Genomic DNA, 10,890 nt, shown 5'->3' on the forward strand with positions numbered 1-10,890 from the left:
TACTGACTTTCTATTTTTAATGACAACTAGCATGTGAAAACAGACCCATATATATATAATAAGCAGTAAACCATTACAGTCTCTACATGCAGGCTTACAAGTTTAGGAAATAAAAAAATTATACCTGGTAACTAACAGAACTGTAAATGGAGTGTACTTCTACTAGCTATATATATACAGTTACATACACTGACATTACATTTTGAGGTTTCAAAGCTTGTGTGCTCTTTACTGGAGGAAAGAATATGTTGCTTGAAAAGAAGCACCTAAAACTGTGTAAAAGGTATTAAAGAAAATTATGTAACCAAGAATTTTACATACAGCATTTTTACAAATAACAACAACCACAGTTACAAACTAGCATTTTTGTTTCAAGTCTTTAAATTCCAATATCTATACTAGACATGCCATAAAACCTTCAGATTAACCTATGGCACTAATCGAGGCAAAATTATGTATCTTTGAGGACCTATGTCAATTAACATTATATAGAATTTTTAGAGCAAAGGAGATGAAAAAGATCCTCCTACCTAAAATAATTAGGTAACGAATGGAGTCCAGCTGTTTTAAGTGCTATTTCTAACAGTTTTGTATATGCTTTAGAAAGTGTTTATTTCAATTATTCAGTCCATGTAAAAAGGAACAAAGTTACAAAAGGAATACAAATAAACTGGCCACTGATGTACTTCAAGCAGACATTTGTATGTAACTCTGGAGGAGAGGAACATGGCTATGATTTTAAGTTAGCTGTAAGTGGAATAACATTCTAAACCCAACAAGCACACACAAACGAAGAGTAAATCAGATGCTACATTTGGAAATTACTGAAGACATAAAACAATTACACAAAAATGCTACTTCTATAAGCAAGGCTTGGTTTATAATAAACAATGACTTGAAGAAGAAAAAAACAAGGCTACACATGATACAAAGATGAAAAGCTCACATTAAAGCAAAACATCAACAGCAAGCCAATGGATATAGAGTTGAATGTCGCACAGTTATCTTTAAGGCAAGATGGTAAGTAGTGTTAAGGTCCTAGTGACCTGCATGTTGATGGACAAGAACATACTCGTTTCCACAGAATGGAAACAAATAATTAGTTGCTGTACTTCAGTATACTGAAGTTATCATTCGACCAGTTTAAATTCTTCTTACAAGTGTAGTTTTGGAGAGCCCAGAAATGACTCCCTTGCACTGGTCACCGACTCTTCACGTATGTTAACTGATACATGTTAGTCTCTGTGGATACAAGATCTCAATTGTTAGACATGAATTCCAAATATTACAGAAACAGAAATGCTATTTGCAACTTCCAAAACAACTTTCTAACTTAATCAACCTATGGCCCTACTTCAAACCTACAGGGAAGTGAGATTCTTCTGTAAGTATGATACTCCACTATAAAAGAAAAATAATCCTTAATGAAATATTCAGACCAGTACTCTGCAACACGTTTTTCTTCAAATGACTCTAATACACAGATGACAAAAGGCATAGCAGCTGATCTGACACTTCACAGTTCTATTACCAACATAGATTATCCTATTTTCCAGTTTGAAATTCATATAATTGGGTTACATCTCATTCCATACATGTACAAGAAAAAAGTGAAGATAGAAACAAACTTCTGGATACTTAAGAGCACTTTTATGGTGGTGTTTTGTCTACACACACGCAAAATTAGTAAGGAGTCCATAGCACCAAGTACAAAAATAAATAACTGCTTATATACACAAGAGAACAATTTCTCTGTTAAAGAAATTAGCACTTCTCTGAGCTGTCGCAAATGAAATAAAATACAGCACATCCCTTGATTTTAAGTAGCTTATAGCTTAAATCTTATCGCAATTCAACTTAGTAGTGTTTTTGCAACATTCTTTTGGCAACTAATGTCAATTAAGAAGAGATATTTTTCCTGTAAACAGGGTGTCACAGGATAATATCAACTGTTATTAATAACTGTTAAATCAACAAATTACTGATTATAAAGACTGAGATACTTAAGGATCAATTAACTATTAAAAACCTCTAAAATAAATAAGACAACTAAAATAAAAATGTATTTTGCCAACATATACATAATATTAACTCCACAATGAGCCGAGACCTTCCTAAAACATAGAAACTCTCTAGTCAGGTAAGTGTCACACCGTACAGCAAGCACTGCAGGAAGCGTCTCTGACGTTCCATCAGCAGAAAAACAGAAAAACGAATCTTGTTCCTTTAAAAAGAAGAAATAATCCCCGCCCCCCCCCAACGTTCCATTTTCCCCGGCGCGTGCTGCACGCACTCAGTGCAGTGAGGAGGAAGGCGCCTCAGCCTGGATGCCTATCAGCGTGGGTGGCTGCTGGCCACTGACGGAGGGCATGGCGGGCCGCGGGTTAAGACGGGGGGGCATGGGGTTGGAGGGCCGGATGAGGGGCGGCGGCTGGTTGAGGGCGGGCCGCGGCTGCAGGAAGCGAGCCTGCTGCTGGAGTGGCGGTGGCTGCCTGTGGAGGGCGGGGGTGGCGGGGAGGGACGGCCGCAGCAGAGGGGGCGGCTGATTCAGGGAGGCCGCACTGGCTGCAGGAGCCTGGGCCGCCAAGGCCTGGGCCACGGGAGACGGGCCTGACGCTGGGGTCACCTGGCCCTAGAGAAGAGAGAGGGTCGCTTTGGATTTGTGTGCTTCAGCAGCAGGGAACAGACATTCTGAAAAAGCAATCTGAGTTTTGTATCATGCAATGGTTTATCATTGCGTTTCACACAAGCAGAGGGAAAACAGACTTGCAAAGCCTGTTAGACAATCGAAAAAGAATACTGATTAATTATTTAGGTAGTCTTATAGCTGTTCTCTAACACATTTTGCTTTTGGGAAAATGTAATGGTCTCACCGTAGCTGTAATATACTACACATAGTGTGAAGATGGTAAATACAGACCATTTCACCACTAAATGCCACAGGCAAACTTTATTTGCCATCATTCTCTTATTGTATACATTACAGATGAAGCAGACTAAAGCTAATATCAGCTAAGACTAACCCTGCATTTTTTCTTAAAAGGCAGGCAAAAAGTCTTAGGAAAGAGATCCAGAGATGTAGATTATGCTTTGCAAAAAAGCAGCCAAATACATGAGAACAGCAAATCACACCACGTAACCAGAAACAGGAATGGTAACACTGCATATTGTGCTGGTACCTTTAGTGTCGTATCGACACTCTGAACAACACACTGCACACACTGCTGCTTCACAATACAGAGAAGTCACTGAGGATTTCTAAGGAAGCTAATCACAAGGGTTTTTTTTTTTTTTTTCTTTTTAAGGGAAAGAGGAACGCTCCACCACCTCCTCCTCCTCTTCGTCGGTACTCTTCCCTGACGGAGTGTTGGAACTGTTCTTCCCCTCCTCCCCTGAGGTAGCAGTGTCACCGTTGGGGGCCCGTGTTCCCTGCTCTGCCTCCCACTCCTGCAGCACCTCCTCCAAGTTAAAGCGACGACGGTAGTTCACAAAGAAGTTTTTTACCTGACCTACAGTCTTATTACCGATAACGTCGGCAATAGCTTGGAAGTCTCTCCCATACTTCCGGACACCTGGGGAAGAGAGCAGGTAGCGCCATAACACAATACACAACTAACGTCTTCAACAGGCCCACATTTGAGTGAAGGTTTCTGTCACCGTCACTAACAAAGATGCACATATAGAGCACCACACAAGATCATTCCATCTGATGCGAAAGCCCCACCAACATAAATGTTCCACGTGGATTCTGTCTCCTATGTTGCCGACTACCTATCTGTATTTACCTTGAACTGCAAGAAGCTGTTCATCTGTTGTCCAGCGGGCGTTAACTTTCTGGTTGCACTACAAGAAACAAAATACAAAGTGATGCTCTTCCATCACCACCCTCTTAAACAGCTAAAAAGACCTTTAGGGGTTAAAAAATAAATCACAAGCCTCATATTCTAATATGAGAGACAGGATAATTTTCACAAAATTAATAACATATCTTGTCTTTATTTCCTTTTGTACAGGTGATGTTTTTCATAACATAATGTAAAGCTTTTTTTAGACAGACAAAACCAAACCAGTTTAAATAAAAAGTTAAGCAAACATGCACATTTGACAGTAAGCATGGCCATGCATGTTTAAAATCTCTGATTTACACAATTGCACATATGAAACACGTTACCTCAGGCAACCTGAAGTCATCTATACCTTCTTCCATCTTCTGTTTAAGACCACTGTTTAACTGTTTTGCATTTTGAACCTGGAAGAGAGCAAAGCGAATATGTAAAACCACATGAACACAAAACACAATAGGCAAGTTTATACATCTTTTCATGCTACAACATAACTTCAAGCACACAAATCAGGATTTAATGCAGAAAATGTGCCAGTTCAGACATACCGGTACAAAGTGACAATTAGACTGCAACTGATCAGTTCTTAAAATTGACAGTACTGCCCTGAGGAGTCAAAATACACAAGCAGTCCCCACAACACCTTACGGTGATGGTTAAGACTCACAAAGGAACTTGGGCAGTTCTGAAATGGCACATTTGGGTGTCAAATGGCATGGGAGACATGCATTCTGAAGTATGAAATTGTGATACCTGTCTTTTTAATGACACTAGCTCCATGTCCAGTTGTCTAAGAACAGTGTTTGCTGCACTGGCGCTACAGGAAACAGCTACCACATCCTCCTGAGTGAGGTACATGCCTTTGGGGGGGCGGCACTTGGAGCGCTGGGAGTGGTGTCGGTGCTGGAGTGTCTGGTGCTCCCGTCTGCCCAGCCCTATCTTAGTAGTTGGGGTCGGTGTTTCAGAGTGACTCTAGGAGGAATGGTGAAGACGACAATGAAACTGAACCAAAAGCATGCTTGCGTTTAAGTGACAAAGAATGCATCCATGGCCACAGAACAATATAACCTACCTGGCAACACCACAGACAGAGGCTATTTTTGACTATATACAGTATGTCACATAGCTCTACTCAGGTTCACAGTTTATTGTTAGTCAAGGCAACAGCTACCTAGCTAGCTTGGCCACGATTTACAGACACCTACTATGAAAGACAGAACTGATTAAACATTTGAGTATGTGGCTGGCTAGACAAACAATACACCTAGCTAGTTAGCAAAAATGTTATAATTGCTCAGTTGTCAGTCACTTAATGATTTCATAGAAAGGATGGTTTAAAAAATACCGAACTGAGCTAGCTAGCTACTAACCATCCACAGTATTGCAGCTGCAGGCTATGTGTTTTACCTGGGTCAGCAGCACAAAAACATATCCATCAATTTGAGATTCATCAATGCTTCTTTCCTTTTAATAAGACACATTGTAATGCCTATTTGTGAATAAGGAGATACTTATATGCTTACAAGCTTTTGAGACTTTTCATTGCATTTTCATAAACCATGAGTCAGAGGACAAATTCATTACTAAGCTAGCTAGTAGGGGTGGGCGATATATCGAATATACTTGACGTATCACGGCTTGTTCTATGTGGGATGTAGTAAATGATTATACTGCAAACACCGAGTACAACTTGTCACATAATTTTTTTAAGCCGCCGGCATGAGACTCGCTTCGGCATTTCGCTTCTCCCACTCTCTCTTATGGCTCTCTCCCTCTCACAGACACAAAAAACAGTCACATACATACGTCACACACATTCACCTGCCCATCCAGACCACTCTCCTGGGCGAGTGTGCGTGACGCATATAGGTGAGACATGTGTTTTTGTATCTGGAGGGAACAGGGAAAGAGCCTGGAGAGAGCGAAAGAAGTGAAGCACCAAAGCGAGTTTATACGTGCTGAGTTTGGAAAAGGTAATAGAAGATGGAGACGGACGAATTGGTTCCTAAAAGAAACAGCACTGGATCCATCATTTGGCAGTGGTTTGGGTATCCAGGGTGCCAGACTGCGACCGAAATGGTCGCATATGTGACCACTTTTGGAGAGTGTGCCAGTTAAAATTTCACTTGGTCACATTCGTGCAAGTGCATGATGATCATTAGGCTGTTTTGGTGCCCCTCCAGCACAGGTACTGCGTTAGCCATTGTGGTTGAAAGTAGTACTTTTTCTTCTTCACTGGCTCAGTTGGTCTCTCCCTGCCTGCACTCTCCCTGCCTGTACACGCACACTGATGATGAAACACGCGAAACGATCCATTTAGCTGTTACCGTGTTCCAAAGATGAAGCGGTCTATAGCTGATTACTTTAACCCTTTCACACGTAACTTATTTTATGCTATGTAGCACACATTACGTTACATGGTTCGTTATTTTTTCATTAGCGTTATTAAGCTTCTCGTAGTTTTCACGAGCCACATTTGCTATATTTTTTAATGTTAAATCGCTGTTTCCTCAAAGCTAGAATTAGCTAGAATTTTTCCCAATCTCGTGTTCTAATTACACCGGTTTTAGCACATGCGCTAAACAGCTAATCACACCAGTGTGACCGTACGTGCGAAAGGGTTAAAAAACAAAATGAGGAGAGAGAGGAGGAGGCTGGTGGAGAGGGAGAGCCAACGAAAGGTCCCGACTCAGACACAAGTGATGATGAGAGTGCAGATGCAGGCAGGGAGAGACCGACTGAGCCAGTGAAGAAGAAAAAGTACTACTTTCAACCACAATGGCTAACGTAGTACCCATGCTTGCAGTACGAAGGAAACTTAATGTTCAGATTAAAACATTTTGCAAATATGAATTCACGAGTCAATGTCAATCTTTAAAACCAGGGTATGCAAATTAAGACAACTATTAATCAGTATGCAAGGTCACTGAGTAATACCATGCTGTACCAAAAAAAAAAGGGTGCAACCTAATCATGTGCTGGAAGGTGCTGAACAAACAACGGCTATCTGCAAAATATGCAGCAAAACCATTGCCGGGTTTGAATAAATACTGTTTTGTTAAATTTAACTTGGTTGTGATTTCCCCCTTTTTGCATGCAGGTTTAAAATGTTTCCAGTAGAAACCACTAATGAATATAAACAAGCATGTTTTAATGCAGACATATGTTGCAGGGACTACTAGAATCATCATTCTGGTGTGTTTTTACGCATCAAACTGTTAAACTTTAAGAGCACTTATGAAGTGCTGTAGAGATTTCAAAATATCAAGATATATCTCCTGTATCACGATACAGCCTAAAAATATTGCAATATTATTTACAGATCATATCCCCCACCCCTACTAGCTAGCTAAAGATGCTCCCACATCATTTTTTTCATATCACCCACCCAGCCTCTTAAAGGGTAAGAAATGACTGTTGCACCCTCTCTGGTAACACATATTAAGCAATGCTTCAACATAAGTGTAATTTTGTTCTTGCTGGTTTGCAATGTCATGTTTATTAAAAGAGGAAACATGACACAACAATTGAAATCAGTGAAGCAGAAGTGTGCCAAGGATGAGGTTAAAAATATTGCTGACAGGCTGAGATGAATTCCTCTATATCTGAACTCCTATAATGAAAGGTCTCTCTGCCTTAAGTTACAAATTTATAAGAACTTACCTCTTTTTTGGTCTCTTTTGTTGGGTCATAATCACTGTCATTTGCTTCAATGGGATTAGCTTCTTCCATTTCTTCATCACTGATGTATCAAAACAATTAAAAAGACACATTCAACACACATACAAACTTCTCCATCAGACTTCTCTGTTACATCGTTAATTGCACGGAATTAAAATGTTTATGTTTATGTGTACGTTTAAATGTTACCTTTCATCTTGATTATTTCGATTTGCTAATTTTCTTGCTTGTCGATCCATTAGACTTGTCCTGGAACGTGTCTTTTTCCAAGAGTAGTAGTATTTCACAAGACTGGAAATTGATTTGTCTGGTAGCTACCAAGGAGGAAAACAGGTATATTACATTACAGAAATATTTACAAATGCATTTCCAAAGACAATCGCGTCATCCCACGGAAAACACTTAATAAGAAGTACCAACCATTTACTAAACAACTCTTTTAAGAGCAATTGACTTAGTTTGTATTTGGTACATCCATGTTCTCTGAATTCAAATGTCACATACTTCATGTATTTATACAGCAAAAATTACTGTTAAGCTCCAGTTAAAAAAATATATTAAATAATCTCAGCAATATTGACAATTTGCCAGAGAACAAACTGTTGCCTTTTAACACCTGTCCATTCTGAACTCAGAGAACTGCAAATTAAAGTTAAACATAGTCATTAATGTCATGAGACTGTCTAAATAAACTAGAAAGCTCATTCATTATATGCGGATCTCTAACACTATGAATAATCACTGTGTGAATACCACAGCGTATTTCGTACTCAGTATCAAGGTCAGGATCAATTGTAAAACCTGTGTCAGATGGCAAAGTTACCATTTGTTGAATTCTATGGAAGCTTTTCCCATGAAAGCTGAAAGCCTGTTCAAACAGCACTTTGTCCTCCACGGTCCATTCATCAGGGAAGGGAGTAAAGTTAGGCAGATCAGCTAGTGACTTCTCTATGTTGTGCTTGTGCCAGAACAACATGCCCAGTGCCTGTGGATGACAGCACAATGGCATACTCAGATGTTTGAAGGTTTACTTTCTGATAACATATCATAGTCACTGCATACATATGAAAACGGCTCGCCTGACTGTTGCCATAAGCAAAATGAAACTGCTGCACGCACACGCACATACACAGTGTATGGTGTGAACTTTAAAGTAACAACCATCATCACATTACTGAAGTAACAAACATAATTATAGTATGTTTTAGGGTCATTTCAAGTACATACTTAACTACACAAGCTTAATTAAAGTAACACAGACCTGTTCAACATTGTATCCATGCTTTTCTTTTGCAATGGCTATATATTCGTCCACTGTGGAAAAATACATTGAAGGCAAAAATATAATACAAGCAAATATAAAACAATGTAATTTAATGCAACAACATGATGTCTGTAGTGTAAATAACCATTCTTCTCTTACATTTAGTATCAGCAATAGTATGGTGTGGAGACCACACTAGCATGCCCCCGCTGTCCTTTTCAGTATACTTTGTGGAACCTACGACAACAAAAGAAAACGTATGCTAGTCACAGACAGAACTGATGCTGAACAATGCACACAGCTATTAGTATAATCGTGTCGGCTTTTGCAGTGCGTGCTGCAATATGTTACCAGCTTTTACGGCAGACATTTGTAGCTACTTCAGGGTCCTGACAGCACAGTGCTGATTCGACAGCAGTTGTAATAGCGCGAATGCGGGGGGGGATACAAGTTGTTTTCAAACACCGTAAAAGCGCATCATATGATCGCTCGTTTGCACTTTTAAGGAAGATAGTAAATGTAAATGATAACTCATATACGAATGTATAGTCGTTAACCCGACGTTGCACTGCAACCAAGGTTAATAAGAAATGTTATGTTTGGCTAACTAATAAGCAAAGACCACTTGTTCTCAGTGTGTTAAATTAATAGTTGTTTTGACATAATAAATTAATTTTAAAAATCACAAAGCACAGACGACTACAGGATATATAGCGTTATTTTGAAAACAGCTGACGAAAAAACTGAAGTGTTCTTGCATAAGAGCTAGCTGGCTAGTTAGCTAACGTAACGTAGCTAGTTCAATAGATAACCAGTTCGTCTCGGTAGCAACAATGATGTGATGTGTGTAGTTCATCAAATGTAATTAACTGCATTAAATGAATAATGTAAAAGACAAAATGTTGAGAGAATACACCGGTCAATCACTGTGTCTGAGATTATTACAGTAACGAGCTAACTGCAAACGTTATTGAAAGGCTTAAAGACCATTCCGAGGCTACCACTGCGAACGTCAGGTACTGTAGTTATATGGTTAACCCGCTGTACTAGACCATACCCGGATCAAATTCAGGGATAGTCGCTTGATATTCAGATCCCACTCGCATTCCCACATCTGCAAAAAAGCACAGTCAAACATTAGGCATTCCCCACTTTATATTAATATAGCGAAAGTAGACATATCGATTGTAGTAAAAGAGTCGCGTTCGAGGCTATACCGTGCTCGTCATCGCTGCCACTCTCATCGGAAAAATGTCCATTCGATGCATTTGAGGGGCTTTTCGTCCCGTTTGAACGTCCTTTCCCAAGGTACTCCGAACCCTTTTCCATCATTCCAGGCATTACTTATTTTTTTATTTTTCCTTCTTTAATGAATTAAAAATTAAAAGCATGCAACGCACTACTTCAACCAAGCTAACGACTCCCCTGTCTACGCAGTAATGGCACTGTGCTGATGTCAAGTATTACTCCACCATATTTTTTTTGAAAAATCTGTATATGTATTTCATTTAACCCTGAACGCACTATGTCACTTTAAATGGGTAATTCTTGGATAAGAAAAATTATCAAAACACGCCTGTGTTTCAATTCAATGCAGCAGTAATTCGATAAAAGAAACGAAATCCAGGTCTATTTCTTCTAGCGGATGGAATTGTCACTCACTTGGCCACAATAATGTCGAACTGTAGCTCGGGCATGTATTGGCTGAAATGGGGAGTAGCTTAACGCTGTGTAGCACAACTGTATGTTATTTTTCAATTTAACAAACCGGCGTTATACGCTTAGGTGGTTATCACATCTTAGAATTCTCAGTGAACCGGTCATCATTTAAAACGTTCAGTCTTTCTTCCTGGCCTTTCAGTATTTTCGACCGTGTTACTGTAACTGCGCTAATTGTGGCCTTTCGATCTTACAGTAACGTACCTAACCCTCCTCGCATGTATTTTTAGTCCATTACAGATAGGTAGGCTATAGCCTTGGCTAACTCAGGTAAAGCCAAGCGTCAAAAAATTTACTACGAAATTGCGTTGTTTATACGCAATGTCTTAGGTCCAGTTTGCGAATAGGCTGTGTGCATAACAACTCGTTCCTGCTGGATACCAT

The 10,890-nt window shown here is 39.6% G+C and overlaps 1 protein-coding gene across 2 annotated transcripts; it reads right to left on the reverse strand.

Moving 5' to 3' along the window:
- Positions 1–343: 343 nt before the first annotated feature.
- rcor3 (REST corepressor 3) lies at positions 344–10,220 on the reverse strand. Of its 2 annotated transcripts, none has more exons than XM_036541464.1 (12): positions 10,005–10,220; positions 9,845–9,901; positions 8,947–9,024; positions 8,785–8,837; positions 8,347–8,508; positions 7,713–7,837; positions 7,506–7,584; positions 4,596–4,814; positions 4,172–4,249; positions 3,786–3,843; positions 3,505–3,572; positions 344–2,632 (listed from the first exon to the last, which is right to left on the reverse strand). In XM_036541464.1, the coding sequence occupies exons 1-12, from the start codon at positions 10,126–10,128 to the stop codon at positions 2,294–2,296; spliced, it is 1,440 nt and encodes a 479-aa protein (XP_036397357.1). In that variant the 5' UTR covers positions 10,129–10,220; the 3' UTR covers positions 344–2,293. The 2 variants fall into 2 exon arrangements, with proteins under 2 accessions (XP_036397357.1, XP_036397348.1); XM_036541455.1 differs by having other exon boundaries at positions 345–2,632; positions 3,328–3,572.
- Between the last annotated feature and the right edge of the window lie 670 nt (positions 10,221–10,890).

The sequence above is a fragment of the Megalops cyprinoides genome, chromosome 1 (genome assembly GCF_013368585.1).
Source record: "Megalops cyprinoides isolate fMegCyp1 chromosome 1, fMegCyp1.pri, whole genome shotgun sequence".
NCBI lineage: Eukaryota > Metazoa > Chordata > Actinopteri > Elopiformes > Megalopidae > Megalops > Megalops cyprinoides.

Excerpts from the sequence above, each read along its gene's own strand:
- rcor3 (XM_036541455.1), bottom strand. The coding sequence starts at position 10,128 with ATGCCTGGAATGATGGAAAAGGGTTCGGAGTACCTTGGGAAAGGACGT. Across the intron at positions 9,902-10,004 it reads TGGCAGCGATGACGAGCACG|ATGTGGGAATGCGAGTGGGA; the intron begins GTATAGCCTCGA and ends GCTTTTTTGCAG. Across the intron at positions 7,838-8,346 it reads TCCATAGAATTCAACAAATG|CTACCAGACAAATCAATTTC; the intron begins GTAACTTTGCCA and ends CCTCCTTGGTAG.